The 19,772-nt window shown below is 48.8% G+C and overlaps 1 protein-coding gene across 1 annotated transcript in view; it reads left to right on the forward strand.

Annotated features, from left to right (window-relative positions):
- The window catches only part of GPC1 (glypican 1), a 165,503-nt gene that overhangs the window by 73,833 nt on the left and 71,898 nt on the right, over positions 1-19,772 (forward strand). The window contains exon 2 of the mRNA XM_062582842.1: positions 8,879-9,037. Coding sequence (XP_062438826.1) covers positions 8,879-9,037 — 159 coding nt within the window. The remainder of the gene's footprint in view (positions 1-8,878; positions 9,038-19,772) is intronic.

The raw sequence follows: 19,772 nt of genomic DNA on the forward strand, positions 1-19,772 counted from the left end.
GCAAGAATATCAAATTCCTTCTGCTGCAAGTCTCTTGCAGGATACATACTTGTGCAAACTCCACACTTGATTCTGATATTCATTTTTCCGATATCAGTGGCATAAATTTTATCTAACTGGAAGCCTGCAATTTCATGTTCTCACAAGATGACCTTGTACTTCCAGTTGCCTTTCAGGGTGGCTCAAACTGTACGAATGGCCTCCGTGGGTTGTTCAGCGCTTCCACTGCTGGCCAAAATGTCATTGAACAAAGCAATAGCTGAGGGGGAAAAGGGAGCATGTATGGGGCTGACAAAACCTTCCAGAGTTGCAAACTGAAAAAGTCCACATCAGCCAGGACTTACCCCCTCCACTCCTGCACTTTCTGCCTACACGTACAGCAAAGAGTTCTAGGAGAAGTATAAGCACTCCTAATTTATGGCATGAGCCAACAACTCTCCGTAGGAAATGTCTAGTACATTTTTACAAAGATCCAAAAAAGGATAATCCTAGATCTGTGGGACTCAGAAAACTTAATGCATGCATTCTTATCTTAAATTTTGAGAAGTATGCACATGTGGAATTCAAGATTAATGACTGTAATTTAACCTAATTTATTTTATTTTTAGGCATAAGCATTTTGTTTTTTGCAAACTCGGAATTGGCTTTAGATCCAGTGACTACTTTTGTTTGTGTTTAAAGATGGGTGTTTCTGCCAACTGAGAAACCACTTCTGTTCTTACCAGCAGACAGATTGTTTGGGACTTTTTTGTTCATCTTCCCTTGGGGAAGGGGTTTGTGGATGGAAGACGAGTTCCTTCCCAGCAGCAGGCGCACTGCCGTGGGAAGGGGCTACGGCAGTCCGGAGCTGCCGGCTTGCTCCCGAATTTTCTCGGTGGAGGACGAGTGCAGGTTTCCTTGCTCTTTCTACTGAAGTGGTGGGGACGGGCCGCGAGCAGCTGCTGTCCTCGGACGAGGACCTTGCAGCCCCGCTGCAGCTCATTCACCTCTGTGTCCTGGAATGGCCCAAAGTGCAGGATCACCATTTCCCTGCGGGGCTTCAGCAGAAGGACTGGAGAAGCCTTTCCTGTTTAACCAACCCCTTTCTCAGGTTCCTCTCATGGATTATATGAGTTACTGCCCAGAAGCCTTTTTTAATGGAGAAATAAACCAAAAGCCATCACCTATAAAACCTCTTAGTGGGAAGCGCGTCTTTAATCTTCAGTTTACTACCGAGATCGTTTTTCCACGCTGTGATCCTTCAGGCCACAAGCTGCTTGTGCAAGAGAAAAATCTGGTAATTTCTTTAGCAGATACTTTCTTCAGAAGAAATTGAGAAAGATTCTGCTTAACAAATTGCTTTGCGTCCCGCATAGTAACGTATCTGTGTTGTTAGGAAGCCTCCAATGAAGCTGCGTCTGGGAGGGGAGTGATAGGTTTGCTTATTTTAGGTTGCAACAAACTGGATAAAAAGCCCCTTAGTTTTGATGGGGAGAAGAAATCCCCAGCTGTGACCCAAAACATGTGGTGAGAAGCCGATGTGCTCAGGGCAGCTCTGAAGGAGCGTGCTGACCCATGGTTTCAGTGTGTCCCCCAAGTGTTACGTGAAAAGACAAGGTAATTCTTCCCTCGTCTGAGATGGATTTTAAGAGTTTGGGGTTTTTTGGAGCCCAGGAGAGGAAGGAGTGTAATGACGAGCTCCCCGGGTCGCGAAAGCCTTCTTGCCTGCCCTGGTGGCTTCTTCCAAGATGGGTTTACGTGGAGGGTGCTGACGACAGGCTGTGTCCCGGCTCCGCTGCCAAGCCATCCCGCGTGGCTCATCGCCAGCACCGCGCAGAGACCTGCTGGGCACCACCGCGTCGGCCCACGCCGCTCTGGGAGTGCGGGGCCCCTTCGGGGAGCCGGACGGAGAGCTTTCGCCGCCTGCGGGACGTGTGGGCTTGGCCCTAAATCGCTCTTTCCTCCTCTCTCTCAAACCACTGGAGAAGGTCTTTTTCTACTGCAAATTAGAAAGCATTTCCGAGTTGGCTTGGGTTGTTGCGGCCGTTGCCGGTTTTGCTGCGTAGGCAAAGCTGGAGGTGGTGGGAGCGCGCAGCTCCCAAGCGAGGCCCTGGGCGGCCGGCGGTGGAGAGGTGCGCTGTGGACCACCGCGGTCCTTCAGAAAGGCCTCCTGGTGCCCAGGGAGCCGCGCGGGGTGCGCTGCTTTCTGGCAGCCCTTTCAGTCCCAGTCGAGGCTGTTGCGGGGTTTTCGAGGTTTTCTGTGTTCCCCTCCGCTGGGCAGTTTGCCACTGAAACCCACACAGATGACACGAGGATTTTCAAGGCTCTCATTTCTTGAAGGTGCTCTCTTATTTACTCTCTACTTAATATTTTTCCAGGGCATGGGGGTGGCATTTTCCCCCTCTGTTAATTAACCTTTTTTTTTTTTTTTGCCCATGTTTGCCTTCCTCTGATATCAGGATCTGGAATTAAACAAATTGATGCCCCGCTTGCAGCGTGGGAGCATGACCCTGAGCTGACGGCCTCGGCGTCTGAAGGGTTTCGGCTTGGGGACCGTGCAAACGCAGAGGAAACGCCCGTTCTGCCTCCCCGCGCCCTCCCGCCGAGCTTCCTGGGACCCCTGCCTCGAGGTTTTGCGCTAGTCCCAAAACCTTTGCATCTAGCAGTGGTTTTCTGCCCTGGGGGTGCCGGCTGTGATTTTCTCAGAAATACCTCTATCGGTTCACTATGTCAAGTTTTTGCCGTAAGGCAATCACAGAACAGTGGTAACCTGGTGCGGAGCCAGCTCTGCGCGCTGGCCAGATTAGGTTATCTTATTTGGTTAATGATGTTTTGATGTTTAACTAAATTCTGGTAGGGAGAAGAAGCGTGGGGAGTGGAAAGAGAAAATCTCGGGGGTTAGCTGGTCTTGAGCTGTCGCTTCGGTGTGATCCTGGTGTGAACGATGAGCTGTGTGAGCAAGCAGTCGGTGTTTTGCTGTTGTCCTTACTTGAACGAGCGTGCTGCTTTGCAGCTTGCCCTTTTTATCTCTGGTGTGGAACGTAGCGCTCGCTGTCGCTATCTGGGATGAAAGCGTGAGTTCATCTCGGTGGCACACGCCTTTTCATTAGCCATCAGATAGTAAGGCCTTATAAAAGCTGCTGACGGGATAAATTCAGACCTGCGATGTGCAGCTTGAAAAAACTTTTGTGCCCTTGTTATCAGTCCCCCAAGATAGCAGCAACTCCCACGCCAGCAGTAAGCAGAAATAGAGGTTGGCTGCAATAGAGCCAAATCCGTCTCCCCTTACTCAGGCCCGCAGGTACCAACAACACACATGGGGCAGCCTGTGTGGATGAAGCAGGCAAGACGAGTCTTCTTCCTCGCGCCCTTGGCTTGAGACACTGCTCTGAGGCGAGCCTTGGGCTGGCTGAGACCAAGTCATGTGTCTCGCTAGGTAATGCCTGCTGGGGTCTGCTCTGGGATGGCTGCAGGGTGGTGGCGAAGCAGAGCTGCTCTCCTGCACCAGGTGATGCGAAGTGCTTGCGACGGACCTGCTGGCAAACTCTGACTTCAGTAGCACAGCCTTTCTTCATAACCACTAGCCCATCTGGTGGCACCTCTTCTTCTTGGCCAGCCTGGACTTTGTGGCAGGACACCTGCCGCCATGCATATCCTCAGCCCATGGTACCACTAAGACAGGAGGACAGGACTCAGTGTGTTTTGATCAAAGTATGAAGGTTTTCTGTAGAATACTTAATATTCAGGCCCTTCCCTGACTCCCCTGATGTTAGGTGCAAACCGAAGCCAAACAAGCCAATATTCTTAATACATAATCAGAAAATAGAAGATGCAATATATTTTACAAACAGCTAAGTGCAAATCAAAGAAACAGGATGCACAATGGTTAGCTAACCCTGGCCTCTGCAATACATGTAACCTCCTGATCTGCACTTTGGTTAATGTAGTACTAAGTTTAATTCGATGTTAGCGATTATAAGCCAGTCATTTTACTGATGAGAGACCAGCTGTCCCCCAGGCAAAGGGATGCTGGCCTATCTTGCACAAGTATTATGGGCCTTAAGTGTTGGGAAACAACTTGCCAGTTATGTTTCTCAGTGCAACTAGAACTCAATGTGCACAAAGAGATAGTCCCAGGAGGGTTAACCAGTACTATCTCCTAGTCTGAAAGCTTTTAGATACCTGCTCTTCTTCCATGGGTTATCTGTGACAAGACTGAGTTTCCAGGTAGCATCATGGTACTGGTGTTAAAGGCTCTGCTGTTGGTTACTTCTTGGCGTGCCCTGAACTGCTCTGGGGATCGTGCTCTTTTTAAAGATGCATATTTTGAGGAAGGTGGAAACAAGAGCGCCTGAGGCAGGGAAAGCCGGGAGGCGTAAGCATGGGGCTTGCTTCCACTGCTCTGCCTCTCTGCAAGGCGCTTCTGACGTCTCTGCCGCCTCCAGGATTGCTTTGCTGCTGCCACAGGTACTCTTGTGTGTAAAAAAATACCCCCATGGTCTGAACTATCCATTTTGCCCTCAGTTCCTGCTTCTGGGAGTTGCTAGCCTAGGTGGGATGCAGGTGCGAAGAGAGACAAGACGGGAAGCCCTAGGATGTAGCAGGGAAAGCCAGGGACTCCTTGGTTGCCTGGGGGCCGAACCAGGCATCCCTGCGTTACTGGCAGGAAGGATCTCAGCAAGCTGCTTGGGACGGTCACTCTCCTTGTCAATATTCCTGGTGCCCACTGGCCCCCGGGATGCTGCAGTGGGGCAGTAGGTGTCCAGGGCTGGGGTGCCCGGCTCAGGAGCAGCCGGCAGGCAGTTTCAAGACAGGAGCCTGCAAGGAGTTGTAGAAGCAGCTGGGGGGGGAACAGGAAGGGTGCTGCAAACATGAGGGAAGGACCACAATGGGTTTATCGCAACCCAAAGTAAACTAACCTCTGGGAGGGAATAATTTGCATTTAGAAACTTTTAACACTGCCAAATAAGCCCAGACTGTCTGCAGACACTGTAACGAGTTCAGTCTCCCCAGCCTGGTGAAAGGAGCCGAGTGCTCTTCTCTCGCTCCTGCGAATTAGCCCCCTGAATTTGAGAGCCCAGATGCACCGCTAACCCAGCCCAGAGAAAGGGTATGCGAAGGACAAAGCGCGCCCGGAGCCGACCGGCGTGACGCTTGCTTGCCGTCAGCCCCTGCCTGTTCCTCTCCACTCCAGGGCGATTGATCGCGAGCGAGACACTTGCTGGCTGCCGCTTCCGCGCCCGCTCTGCCCCGGCCCCGCTCCCAAGAGACGGCAGAGCCTCCTGAGCCAGGGCCACGAGTCAAGGCCTCGGGGATTTTGGTTTTCTCTTGGGTAGCTCAGGAGCCCACCCATCAGGCACCGAAGAGCTGGTTGTCTTTGGGCTGGAGGCAGCGTTGGTTGGAGGCGCTGGGAGCATATCCGTGACCTCCGAGGAGGTTGGGACCCGGCCTCTGCCTGCGGCCGGTTTTGCTCTGGTAATGCAACGTGTCAGCTGTGTGCAAGGGGAATTTTTTCTGACGTGGTGATATATGGGAAGAGGTGCATTGTGTCCTGCAGATTTGCATCCCGTAAAACACGGCGAGCTCTGCGCAGCTCTCTGCGGACGATCGCCGCCGAGGGAACCGGACGTATTTACAGCGCGGCTTCGGCAATGATGTAACGGTGAGGCAGCAAACGAACAAACTCGGAAATGCAGGCAAAGCAAAAGTGCCCTATAGAGCATGTTTTGATTTGCAGTCAGTAAAAAGGATTTGCTAATAACAGTCAGCATTTCCAGGGTGGGTCGGGTGAAAACACCGCACAAGCAAACATTCTTGGAGTGCTGTACGACAGCGCTGCACGCGCGGAGTTTGAATTGCAAAGCTAAATGATGAAAACTTTGCTTCCCGCTGAGATAAAATGCTGTGATGCTGATAACCATACAGCTGCCTGGAGAGAGCGAAAATGAAGGAATTCAGACTGCTCTGAGCTTAAGCATTAAGAGGATATTTCTACAGTCAGTTCACAAATGTGGAAAAATAAGTAATTTTAAGCAATAAATTATGGGTGTAATTTTTTTTCCCTTTGTCTCCATCCTCTCTCTGAAGCCTGGTGGTTGGTGACGATTTGATGCTCTATTAACGCGGAAAGGTGCTGCACCGGTGCTGTTTCCATGGGATGTGCCCTGGGCGTGCAACTGGCGTGGGAGCACGCGGGTTGTCACATCCCATTTTGACCAGCTTGCCCCCCTCCTCTTGCAGCCCCACGTTGCTCCGGAGGGAGCCGGCACCGAGCTCCGTGAAGGAGGCCGTCTGGGTGCCCCCTCCCAGCGATCCGGTTACCCCTTTGCGAACACGAGGTGTGCAGCAGTCGCTAGCCAGGCCCCATTTGCTGGCAGCCAGGCAGGAGAGGCAGTTCCCCGAGTCTCCAGGTCCCTCTGCTTCATCTTGGTTTACCAAAATACGGAGTTTATAAAGGGTTGTTCATGGCATGGGACTTTGCCTGCAAGCCCTTGTGAACAGTGTTCCTGATGACAGCAAAGGCAATGTGCAAGGATGTATACTCCAGTCGAACAGCTGTAAATAGGACTTAAATCCTTGTTAGAAAGCCTGTGGAGACAGAAATCAGACTGCAAAAGCTGGACAAGAAGCAAATTTTAATTTGCCATGACAGGAAACAAAGCTGTGTCTTGTCAAAAAATTATAGCTCCCTTTTTATGCCTGTCTGTTGCATGGCAGCAATCCTCATGATGACTTTCTCACACAAATGTAGCTTTATAGAAATGAGGCTGGGGAATGAATTGTAAGAACCTAGTTTATGAAAGGAAATGTGAGAAAGAAAGGCTTAGGCAAGCAACATAACTTTCAAACTGCATTTGCTATGGCTGGTGCTGAGTTGCATAGTGTGTGTGTCCTGGCCATCCTACCCAAGTGGGTTCTTCGTCTTGCTGGGGGTTGGGTTGCCTTGGGCTGTTGTGCTGTGCCCTCGTGGGAAGCAGAGTCCTGAAGGAGGTGAGAGATGGAGTGGGATGCCCCGCTGCACCTGGCCTTCATCCTAGTCGAGGGATTTGGGAGGCAATGGAGGATGCTCCATCGTCTCTGGCCTTCATGCAAGTTGAGGCTATTGGTAGACATACAGGACATGCCACTGTCCCTGACCTTTGCCCTAGCTGAAGTTTTTGGGAGGTGGTATAGGACATTCCACCATCCCTGGCCTTCATCCTAGTCAAGAGAGTTAGGAGGTGGTGTAGGACACGCTGTTGTCCGTGGCCTTCATCCTCTACCAGGCTTAAGACATGAGGGTCCATGCTGGCTTAGCTCTTCAAGGAGCAGAGGGGGATGGTGGCAGGGCCAGAAAGTGACAGTTCCCCTAGGAAAACCTTCCAGAAACAAGATAAGAGCTGCCAAACATGCCAATGTGTGCCATGGCCCTTGCTTTCCAAGGGCAGATCTCGCCCATCACCTTCAGAGCTGCCGGTGATCGCGGACCCAGTGCTAGGGAAGTGCAATCTCATCCTGAACGACTTCTGCTAAAATCCATGAGCTGCAGAGCACTGATGTCAAATGGGCTCTGAGCAAGACTTCTAATGACGTGCCGTTCACAAAGGTCAGGTTTGTGCCCAGCGTGAAAGGCCCTTGAGCCCAAGGTCCCTTTGAAAAGAGGTCTGCGTGGGAAATAGCTGGAGGCTTTAATGGGAAGCTCTGGTGGAGGACTGTGCAGGTTCAGGATCTGGCAAAGTCAAGACACGCATGATAAAACACGATTTTAAATATATGTTTCAGCTCAGCTGTGATGTTAAGACAACAGTCCTGTAAAATTGCCAGGAAAATTGTTGGCAATCCCAACCAAATTACATTAAGCATGTTAACTTCTTTGTAATTGGTTTACCCTAGCGCGTGTTTGGAACAAGATTTATTTTTTTCTTTAGGAAAAGAAAAATCCTAATGTTTGATTTCATTCAACTGAATTCTTATTGCTGGATAAGGAGAAATCCAGGGTGTATTTGTAGGTGGATGTCTCTTTGGAAGGACTCATAAGAACTTAAGCAATTATTTTCAAAACGTTGCTGCCTGGGCCTATGCAAATACTTGCTTTTCTGTGGCAGATTGTGGAGGGGCAAGAGGAGCTCCCAGACTGAAGAATTCTTTAAATTTAACATCTGAGTCCTCTTACTTTTCCTGTCCTTCCATATAGTAAGGGAGTAAGGGGTATATTCAGTGGGTGCCTGTCATTGCAACATTTTCCTTTTTTTTTTTTTTTTTTTCTTTTTGTATAGTCTTGTCTCTTTCTGGGATGTAGTTTTTTATTGAAAAAAAAGAGTAAATAGAAAGATTTCAAAATGCCTAGGGGTGAACTAGATACCTAGATTCCAGTGGCTTTTCACGTGTCCTTGTGTCCTCTGAAAACTTCGCCCTGCTCTCATTTCTCTGGTCAGAGAAACCTCTTCTCAGGATGGCGATTGCTACTATTTTTTTGGTTTGATTTACTTTGGTTTTGTCTTTTTTTGCAAGGTAGTTTCAAACAGCTGATCTAAGAGACACGTTCAGTCTAATGAGGACAATTAACATGTCATAGAATCAGAGGTTTTCACGTCTGCTGGGAGTGCAGGACAGGCCTGGGGCAGGAGATGCTTCTGTTTCCCCTTTCCTCACCACGCTCAGGGATTTTTGTCTCCCTGGCTTTGTCTTTACCTCCAAGTCAGCAGTGAGAAAATTTCTTTCCACATTCAGACCAACCACTATGTTAAAACAGGATAACCCAAAGTAGCAGCTGGACACATAAAGCCTGATGCAGCTCCAGGTTACTAGGGAAAGGAGGGTAGAATTGGGTTGAGTTGGCACGTCTCTGAGCCGAGTTACGTGGGATGAAATTTGTCTTTTTCCTGACCTAGCCATTCAACTCCATTTTCTCTCGTTTTAGGGGAGCACTTGCAAATCTGTCCCCAAGGCTATACCTGCTGCACCAGCGAGATGGAAGAGAACTTTGCAAACAAAAGCCGGAGCGAGTTTGAAGCCATGACGAAGGAGGCGGGTCGCTCGGTGCAGACAATCCTAACGGCTCAGTACAGAAGCTTCGATGGTAAGTCAGACTAGCTCTGTTCACACACCCCCCCCCCCCCCCCCCGCTTCACACCTGCAATATCCAAGTGCCATTTGAGCAAGGCAGTTTTTTGCTACACCTTCCTCTGCATCTGGTTCAGCTGTTCGCGTGGAGTGTTGCCCTTCAATAGGAGTTGTCCCTCAGGCTGTTTTTGCAAGAGCAACTCGTTTTACTTTGCGAACTCCATGTCAGTAAAGCCGTTCCAGGAGGTTGGCAGGCAGTCGGATCAACAAATCATGTACCTTGGCACAGGCACAGCTTTTACAAGCATAGTGTAATCAGGTCTTACCACAGCAGCATAACATCTGCAGTAGTGAAGTAAAGCTTGGCACGATGCCTTGAGCTGTAAGCTGAAGAATGTGATAAAGGTGACTGGATAGTCCTCACTAGGCAGGGAAGGTTTAGAAAGGCATGGCTGCTGCTTTTCCTTTCCATAGAGACTGCACATGGAAGGGAGGTTGGTTCCTGTTAGACACAACTTTCAGCTTCATGCCACTAGCAGAAAGCATTATACAGCAATGAAGGCCCTTAGACTGTGATGCTGGAGATGTTGTGGGCAACTATGTTCTCCAAATTAGAGCATCCCTTCTAAAATGCTAAGCCAAGGGTAAGGATGACTCTCTTAGTTTTATTGTTCCCTGAAGGATCTATTTTGCAGTGCATGCAATAAGCCTCCAGGTCTGAAGGTCACTGGAAATAAACGGTTTATTGGCAAAATTGAGGTGACCTATGATTCAGAAACCATGTCCATTATCAGATTTTGATGAAGGTCAGACATTTAGAGTCATGGGCCTCCTACCTTTATCAACAGTCATCATATGGAGCTATTGTGAGAAGAATAGGTGTTAGGGAAAGAAGCTGTAATAGGCAGAAAGAAGCTGGAAATTTCAAGCAGTTCACAATAGAGCTAAAGAAATAAACCTGACCTTCAGGAAGCTGATAACCAAGATTAAGTGCTTCTACACTAAATAGAGAGAAAAGGCAACACATCTCTGCAAAGTGCTTTGTAGCTGTGTGGCCAGGGTTGACAGCAGAAAAGGCATTCTTTTAAAAACTCAAAATTAATTTATTTTCACCTGCCTTAAAAAATGATAACAAAGGTTTTCAAAAGGGCTTTACAATGATGGTTGCTTAGGCTGATACCTGAATGGGACATAGCAGGCACTGAGCGGACACTGGCCTCTGAAATCCAGCCTCTCGGGGAGGGTAATACAGAACATCCACCAGCCGGGGCACCTGCTGCCTCCGCTGCTGATTGCCACATCTGTCCTGTAAGGGAGTGCAAAACTGGGTGAAAAATTTTGAGGATTATACTGACAAGCAGAAATAACCAAGAGCATGATGTTTTGGTGGATTAATAATAACAAGAATAAAGCAAAATTAAGCAAAAACAAGTATACTGAAGTGATGCTTGTGTTGCAATGTCAGTTAAGGCTGTGATGCCTTTCCTTGTTTTTACCGTATTTTAGAAAAACAAACCCTTATTTCTCTGCGGTACACATCTGAGATTATTTTTTAAGCATCAAACGAGATACATGGTCAATAAGCAAAGTATTACTTTACCAGACCATAATGCACAGATCATTGCTCTTCTGTAGTGACAATGACCTGCGTTGAGGCCGCAAGGCTGGGAGATGTTTCCTGCTCCCATTATAGCTTTTTTAGCTTGCTAAACCACCCTTGCAATCAGTGTAGGGCTTATAATTTATGCAAGATGTGATAAAAAGCAGTATTCATCACCCTGTGTCTGAGTTTCAAGCATATATTTACCTACAAGTATATAAGAAAATATTATTTTCTTTAACTACTACATAGCTGGTTTCAAATTGAGGGAGTTCTGCTGATGGGGTGGTGGAGTCACCTCGGCTGCTGAAATGATGCAGCAGAAACCAGCCTGTCTTCTAGCAAATCAGTTTGCAGTTAATAAGGCTTTTTGCAGGTAGTGCTGTTTAAAAAGTCACATCAATAAAAGAGGTTTTAATGTCAGACTGGTAGTTTCTAGTCTTTCTGGCAGTGGATGCAGTTGGTTTCCTGCCAGATTTTGTTGGATTTCCTTAGCAGCAGCTTCTCTGACTAGTTGAGTAATGGAGAGAGCTTTCATTGCCTTCAGTTTGGAGGTATCCCTAAAGCTCGTGATGGGATGCTGTCCCTTTCTTGAAGGTCCTTCTGTGTTATATTCTGGAAGGTTTTTCCTTTCTGCTTCTCCCTGCATATATCTGCCCTGCAGCAGAGAGTGCGGATTTGGGGCTACCAATGCACAGCTCATCTGTGTGGGCACCGGAGGACCGTGCAAGGGCGAGTGCCACTGGATGGGGGTGTCCAACCCCTTCTAGAAGTGTTTGCAGCCTGAAAGTCAGATTATTCATTTATTCTCCACTAGCAGATGTGGCATGTTGAATCTGGGGCCTGGAGCCGTGTCTCTCAGCTTCCCCACAGCAGATCTTGCTTTTGTAATCTCACTGCTGATCATGGCAATAGTCTCTGCTTGTAAACTGCCCTGGAGTACTGGCTGGAAAATAGCAAGGCTGCAGCAATCCACTTCTGAAGTGATGTTCACCGTGCCAGTGTTCAACATGCTGCTTTGGAGAAGAATTTGTCCTGCAGATTATGATCTGTAAAGCCCTAAATTGTCAAAGAACTGGTTTTCTGAGCTGTATCTCTGTCAAATTATAAGGAGCTGTAATGCGTTTTTTCAGTCTTACTGGCTGCTTTTGCGGCAGACACTTTGAGGCCAAGAGTAGAGCATCCTTCATCTCATACAAAGTATTTTTAGAGAAAATATGTTTATGTACATGTATGTAGAGCCATGTGTCAAAGTGATAGATGTGGAACAGGATCCTAAGATCTGACTGATCTCCCTGTGTAGCGGAGGACACGTGCCTTCTGGGATGCCCTTCCTCCAGGATCTGCCAATATAAAGTACAGTGTTGCTTATCTCCTTTCTGGATCATTTGTTGTTTTGTTTGAGTTTACTTTAGGATTTGCTGGTGTTAGATTTGAACTACGTGTAGGGACATTAACTCCTGGTAACCTTTGAGTTGACAGGGTAGCATTTTGCTCTGCAACTGGCTGTTTTTAGCCAGGGAAGAAAAGCACAGCCAGTGAGGGACGAGCACGTGCTTTTGATAAGTCAGTGTTAAGGAGAAGGCTGAGGTCCGAGCGATGGTGTTTCATTCGAAGGATTGTGCACGCGGATTTTCTGTGAACTCTGACGTCGCGTGGCTCCTGTTTGGCACTTTCGGGAGCAGGGGACAGGTCTGTTGGTGCCCGGCTTCGGACCACCAGGATGGCTGAGGCTCCCTTTGGTCCGAGCTCATCTGCCGGGAAATCCCACGTAGCCCAGGCTTCAAAAGGCAAACGTGAGCAGCAGAAATGACACCGCGGCCAGTCTTGGAGGGAGCTGGGACCCTCTCTGAGACTGGCAGTAAAGGTTGTTTTAAAGATGTTATACTTGCTGCAGAGCTTTTAATTGCAGAACGTGCTTGTTTCCAACCGGGTGCCGTCGCCGCAGGAGGGAAGCTTCCAGGGTCGGACGCTGTAAAACGCGGTGCGTTGACACGGAGCTCGGGCACGGGCCGGCGCTGCCTGCTGCTCCCTCTGCCGGCTGGCGAGCGGGAGCTGACCGGGAAAGGGCTTTGCTCCAGCGCACTGCGCCGGGAGGAGGCTGCCGCCCGGCCCGGCTGGCGAGCGGGCGGCTGGGCTGGGGCTGCGAGCGGGAGCCCCAGGAACGAGGACGGCTCGGCGGCCTCGACGAAAGGCGCGTTGTTCCGAGGCTCGCCCCGGCCGGCCGCCCGTCCTCTCCCCCTCCGTGCCCAGCGAATCGCTTCCTAACGCTACCGAAACGTCGTGCCAGTCGGCCCTTTGCAGCCGTCGTGGCGCCCTTGGCCGGCGCTGCCCAGCGACTGCTGACCTTCAGCCAGCAGGTCTCTCTTTGCAGAACTGTTTTGTGTTTTTAAGGGAACATCAACAAGTAGAACGAAAAATTTCTGCTTTTACTCCATACCATACAGTCTGAAAGCTGTATGTGTAGCTGTCGTAATTTCTGTGGTTTTTAAGCTGTAGCAATCAAATGTTAATTATAATTTATGTATTTTATAGGTGGTTGCCCATTTGAAAGCTGTTGTCATCTAAAAGCTCTCATAATTTTAAATGTGCATAGCTGGAAATCACATGTTAACACACATGCAGATAATTAACATTACATGAGAGTAGATTTTAGACAATTACGTATTTCTTGTGAAGATGAGACATTGTTTTAAATGTTACGAGGTGGGAACATCCTAAAAGCTGTCCAAATTTTAGAGATTTCTAGAGACTTCCTATTTAAAACTCAGCCCAATATGTCTTTGTAGAAGGAACCAACTTATTTAACCTGTAATACATAAAAGTATTCAGCCCCAACAACGATAGTTTTGGTAGAGTGGCATACGTAAGTATTCAAAATGTGTTTGTTTATGTATACTATAGACATTAAGCAAGTCCTGGTTACAAAACTATTGGAGTAAGCCCAGCAGGCTTAAACTTGGACTACAGAATCAAAACCTGAATCTGAATTTTGGAAATGTTTTCTGATGATAATAATACAAGCCAGACCCTGCAGGCCTGAAGTTTTAAAGTGTCTGAGTTGTGTGGCCCATGCACCAGAAGTTGTGTCCTGAAAGAAGCAGGACTGCTCTGCACAGAAAAATAGGCCACCTGGAACTCCAGGTCTTGCATCTTCAGATGTGTGACCCCTGGCACGACAGGGCCAGACTTGTCTTGTCCTGCTACCACAACTTCAGCGGTGAGTGTCTCATGGAGACAGCTTGAAGCTCAGGCTGAGATAATCCCGTGGGACTTGGGTTGGTTTCTGTCAGATGCCTTCTAAAAAATAGTGTGTGTATATGTGGATAGTGGAGAGGAATCTTCCATGGTCATGTCTTAAAACAGAAGCAATGCTGCTGGCTTTTGAAATAACTGCCTTTCGTCTCACGCATTGTGGAAAGGAGTCCGCGTAGAGTGGTGGGTTGAAGCAGGGAAGATGGCACCATTTCTCTGAGCATCACCGGTGCCGTGGCTGCAGGTAGGCTAAGTGCACTAAGTGCAGAGAGCATGAGCTGCTCCGTGGAGGTCGTGGGCTGCTTAAAAGCTGTGGTGGTTTGAGAAAGAGTCCCTGTGAGATCAGGGTCTGTGAAGCTGGGTAACACCAGGCTGTGCGGGTGCTTCTCATACCTTCATCAGTACTGGTCAGCACGCCTTCAGGTCAGGGAGGAGTGTGACCAGCAGAGCTCGTCCCTCTGCACCCAGCCACGCCGAGCAGCTCCCGTGGGACTGATGGTTCGCTGGGACGGGGTGGGTGTCGGTCCAGGTGCATTCCTGCGCTCGGGGCAAGGTTCGTTCCCGGTAGGGCGCTGCCGCGGGGCAGCGACTGTGAGACTCACCTGCGGCCCTTCCAGCACCTGGAGTTTTCTTGCCCCATACAACCACGTCTCTTCACACTGAGTCTGCAAGCTGCCGCCGTGTGCCGCAGGGTGTATCGCGGTGCGTGCAACGCTTCACTTAACAGATGGCATAGGCGCACTGTTCTCTTTTGTAAACAGAAAAAACAAAACAAAACAGCGGTGCTGCCTGGGATGAGAGCACAGCAGCAGGGGGCTTCCTGCGGGGCTTTACAGACCCTGAAGAGGTGAGGTCCTTCATCCCTGCGTTTAGGTGGAAAAGGTAGATCAGGCGTCTCAGTTTCAACAGCTGTCACTATTTTGTCGTAGGGAAAAAAGCCTCTTCCTCTCCGAAGGGCGCAGACAGCAGTGTAACGTACATCTGTTTGCGGACATAAAAGAAAGCACCGGCTCTCCTGAGATGCTGCGTGACACAGGCATATTTTGCAAGAAATTGGTGATGGCAGTCATTGTGGAAAAAAGTGTTGGCAGAGTTTATTTTTAAAATTCAGGAATCAATGCATGAAACCTTGAAACCCTCTGATTTCACAGAAGAGGCAGTCGATCAGCCAAGCTTTTATTGCCAGTGTTGGATGTGGCCATCAGTGATTGAAGAAGCGTTATATGGGCTGAGGGTTTAGTCAGCTGGCCAGATGGAGGTCAAAGCAATGAAAGGGGAGATGAACAGCTGAAAAGTTTCAGCATGGCTCTTCAGAAGAGCCTGTTTTGTGGACCCATTTACACTCAACCGTATTCTAGTTAACTTTAACTCATTCCACATGAAGCAGTTCCCACTGTTCAGCGCTCTGATACTTGGTGTTCCTCACAAGAGGAAAATAGTTCCTGGGCAGCTGTTTCTGCAAAGAAATGTAGGAGCTCTGCATGAACCCTTGCGAGGGCAATTTCCCCCCAGCTCAGTGTTTGCCGGGAATGGGGCCTCTGCTCCTACACAGCCCCTGGGGCAGCGTGGGAGCATCGAGGCCTCCAAGGCGAGGTTCTGGCACAGGCAGTAAGCTTGAAAATACATAACTAAAATACGTGGCATGTCCTGACACAGCAGGCTGCGTTGTTTTCTGTGTTTCAGGGTATCTTTTCTCATTCGAGCTGATAGAAGTACTTTGCTCTCTCTAATGAGAAATGCTTTCAGCAAGCTGTTGATTCTGCTTTATTATTGATTACCGTTGAGATAGCACACCAAGATGCTTGTTACTGCCAGGCAGCGCAGGGCATGCTACTTGTCTGAGACCCAGCTGTAGTCCGAGGAGTTTGTATTTAAAAGGTTTGTAGTGAGTGCTCTGTGGAGGGAAGCGATTTGCGCAAGGTCATGCGATGCTAGACGTGGAAATAACAGCCTGCGTCCCTTGGCTTTGGTTAAGCTGCAGGCGTGCCAGGAGTCCTGCCAGCCCCCAACTTGCAGTGATCCTGTTCTGGTAGGACAGCCTGCTCAGTAACGGGGGCCCAGTGCAATTAGCAGGGTTGGGTGGCTTTGAAGCAGTGCAAAGCAGCCTGGTGGTGCCAGTGAGAGCCTGAAGGCGCCCTGTACTTACGAAACCAGGCTGGGAGTGGATAACCCCTCTCTGAGGTAGAAAGAGCCTGAAGGCCTTCGCCAAGCATTTCGTCTTCATGTGTAGTGGCTGCTTACAGACGCTTCACTTCTCCTGCCCCCCTTTCCATTTCCCATTTATCCTTTCAAACCAGCACAGCTTCTTACATTTAAAAGTACAGTTAACATGGTATAATCTGTGCAAAGCTTTTTCCAGTACCTCACTTCCTTTCCAGGTTATGTCAAATATTATTCTGATTCTGTTTCTTACATTCGCTGAAGTTTAGCCATATTAGAGGAAAAAATCCCTCATTTTACCCAGCAACTTCAGAAGACACTTGGGAGTATAATTCATTTTCATTAAACCCACGGAGTTAGCCAAGGTGCCAGTTTCTTCCCTTGTGTAAAGGCAAATAGAAATCTGTAACGCAGCTTTCACAGAATCTCATTCTGCAAAACATGATGCCAGCATCAAGTGCTTTGATTAGGTGGAGCAATGGTTAGGATACGCTAAAAGACTTGGAGTGGGCATGTAAATGTGACTGCTAGAGTTTTGGTAGAGGTAGGGTAAAGATTTCCCCTTAGGAATGATGCTTGTAATCTGCTGCTGCTGCAGCAGGATCCATCCTTTGCAGAGCGTGGTGGTGCCGGCGTGTTGGGGAGGTCAGCCGGCAGCCACAGCGTTCCTCGTGCAGCCCACCAGCAGGAGGGTGACTTACCTGCAAGCGCTGCTCGGAAAGCAGTTGAGGCTGCAGCCGTTAGGAGAGAAAAAAAATAATAAGGGTTTGTTTTTTCCTCTGAAGCACCTTGAATTGATTATATTAGCTTTCTTTTTGCACGTAATCCTGGCAGTGTTGTCTGCATTTGTCAGGACCGTCCCTCCAAGAGGGATGCACGTGCTTCAGCCTTGATTGCTACGCCTGCTGCTTGAAACAACAGCCGCAGTCGTCTTCCTCGGCTCAACCTATGAGAGCTGCCAAATGAGAGTCTGAACCAAAATTAAACATAATAGGAAAAATGGCCATAAAGAAAGCCATGAAAATTGCTCAAATGTTTGTTCTTTCACAAAGAATGAAGGCTGTGATTTTTTTTCAGAGGAGTACAGAGAGTCAAGAGCATGGATCCATGGAAATTTGGTGGCTCAGAGATGTTGATTATTGGAGGGAATATATGCATGTGTGTGTGCCCATCTCAGCTGAAAATGGGGCATGCCCCAATTTCAGGAATTACCGTATTCCCTATAGCTGTTACTGGAGAGGAATATTTTAGAATATTCCTATGTCAGGAGGTAACAAAGCTGTTAATCTGGCTTGGAAACACCACAGATATCTAGTTAAATATGAATATTACATTATGGTCTCCAGCTCTTAAAACATAGAGATCCAAGTGAAGGAGAATCACATACAGAAAAAATGAACAGCTTCACTGAATCACAGGAAGGTTGAGGCTGGAAGGGACCTCTGGAGATCATCTAGTCCAACCCCCCTTGCTCAAGCTAGGTCACCTAGAGCGTGTCAGACGGGATCATGTCCAGGTGGGTTTTGAATATCCCCAGAGAAGGAGACTCCACAGCCTCTCTGGGCAACCTGTTCCAGTGCTGTATCACTCCCACAGGAAATACTCTTCCTTACATTCGGATGGAACTTCCCATGTTTTGGTTTGTGCCCGTTGCCTCTTGTCCTGCCACTTGGCACCACTGAAAGAATTCAGCCCCATCCCCTTGACAGCCTCCCTTCAGATATTTGTAGACATTGGTAAGATCCTCTCTCAGTCTTCTCCAAATATTCACTGTGAATATTTGAGGCTTTAATCTTTTGCTTTCCATTTCTACTAGTGTTTTGCCAGTAGTGCGTGAGTGCATTAATAAGCATCACAGTTATGTCTGTCGCTGCTCTGCGATATTCCAAGCTGCACAACAGTAATAATAATTAAAAAATCTTCTCCCCTCTCTCCCCCTCCCCCCCAAAAAAAAGCCCAAATAGAGATGGTGCTGTTGGTTCATCAAGGCTCTGGGCAGTCACATTTGCTGTGACGCGTAACGTGAGTATCAGTCTGGATGCAGCCTTTACAGCACTGGAGATACCGGAGCTGCTTGCTACCGCGGTTCACTTCTAAAATGCAAACCCTGTTTTAATGCTGCTGAAAATGGATAAGCGGGCCCTCGAGGACTAATGAGTGCCAACGAATGTGTTGTGCTGCAGCACGCAGTAAACTTGACCCACGGGAAGCGGCTAGGGCTTGCCTCTTGAGAGCAGCATTTCTCCTCTGCTTTTGGGGGCAACTGAAGCAGCGTTTGGGACACCATGGGGCGCAGGGAGCTTTGCACTGGCCCCTCGCTGTGTCGTGGTCCGGCAGCGGCCAAGCCCAGTGCTCAGGAACTTCACATAAGGACCTCTGTATGTGATTGCCTCCTTTTTGTTGTTCCCTAAAAGGGAGAGAAAATGGCATATATTTAGGCAAGAAGAGCTTTAGAGAAGCTTAGAGTAAATGTGCGTTGCCAGTGAAATTGTATTTTTGTACTTCAGACCTCTCAGGTGAACTGATGCAGACTCACCTGGTACCTAAAAACTACTTTGCTTTTCCCATAGCTGCCTTTAAGCGGTGATGAGCATTTCTGTTGGAGAAAAAGTGCTTTTTTGCTCTTTTTTTTAAAGCACAGACTCAGAGAGTCTTCAGTTGATTAGCAGAGGTCCTGTGTAGGATGGCGGTTTCATTACCAAGAATTTAAGTGAGCTATAAATGTGTTTTATGTCCTCGCCCAAGTTCAGAGTGCCATGAAATATAATTAAAAGATTCTGGGCCCCGTTCGCGTCGGGAGAGCGGAGGAAATAAACACTCGACCTTTCGCACCTTTGGTCACCAGTAAGCAATCGCTCTCTGTGCTTCCTGCCTACATTAGTTACTATTTTGGCTTAAATACGGGGGGAAAGGCCTGCCGAGAACGCTGAATGGACCTGCGGGGCTCAATAGTTGCTTAGTCTCGAATTTTATTTCCCTGGAAGGTGCAGCGGTAAACGCCAGGCTGTTAAGAAGCTAGCAATTACCTTTAATTTTACGGGACAGCTTTGGATACGGACGTGAGAAAGGTTTTGGACCCTCTGTCGCTTTGCTTTCAGAAATAAAAGGAAATAATAACAGCGCTGATCAGGAGACGTGGTGCGGCTGAAGCACAGCTTGTCGGAAGCAGCCCCGCTGCGCTCCCAGCCGCGGCGAACGCGGCGCGGGTACCGCACTGCAGGGGCAGCGGCCCGCGCCGGGCGTCCCCGGAGAAGCTCACGCTCCAAAGAGCCCTCTGCATCGAAACAAGCCGAGTCGGGACGCCGAGTACAGTGAAGTTACTGTACCCACGCGAGGTGGGCGCGCGCGGTGAAAGCCCACCTGGCTCTGGCGCAGCTGGAAGGACCGAGCCTGCGCCGGCAGCAACGCGCGGTCCCTCCTGCAGACAGGGCGGAGGATTTTGCTGCTCTGCAGACTCTGAGTTTGCAGAGTAGGAAAATTTTCCATGGGAGGTGACCGTGCTTTGCAAAACGGGGTAGCATAACGCCAGGCGCATACAGAACTAGCCTGTAAGCAGCAACGCTCGTGCACCTTCGGCTCAGGCTCTTTAGAGGTGTTTTGCTAAGCACGGGGGAGGGAAAGGCCCTGGCAGAGAGCAGACGGGAGGAAATAGCAGTGGTCATGTTCGGAGAGCCACGGCATAGACTGGGGTGCGGGGACAAAGAGAGAAAAGCAGTATTTACTGCAACCATCAGAA

Source organism: Rhea pennata, chromosome 9 (genome assembly GCF_028389875.1).
Source record: "Rhea pennata isolate bPtePen1 chromosome 9, bPtePen1.pri, whole genome shotgun sequence".
Classification (NCBI taxonomy): domain Eukaryota; kingdom Metazoa; phylum Chordata; class Aves; order Rheiformes; family Rheidae; genus Rhea; species Rhea pennata.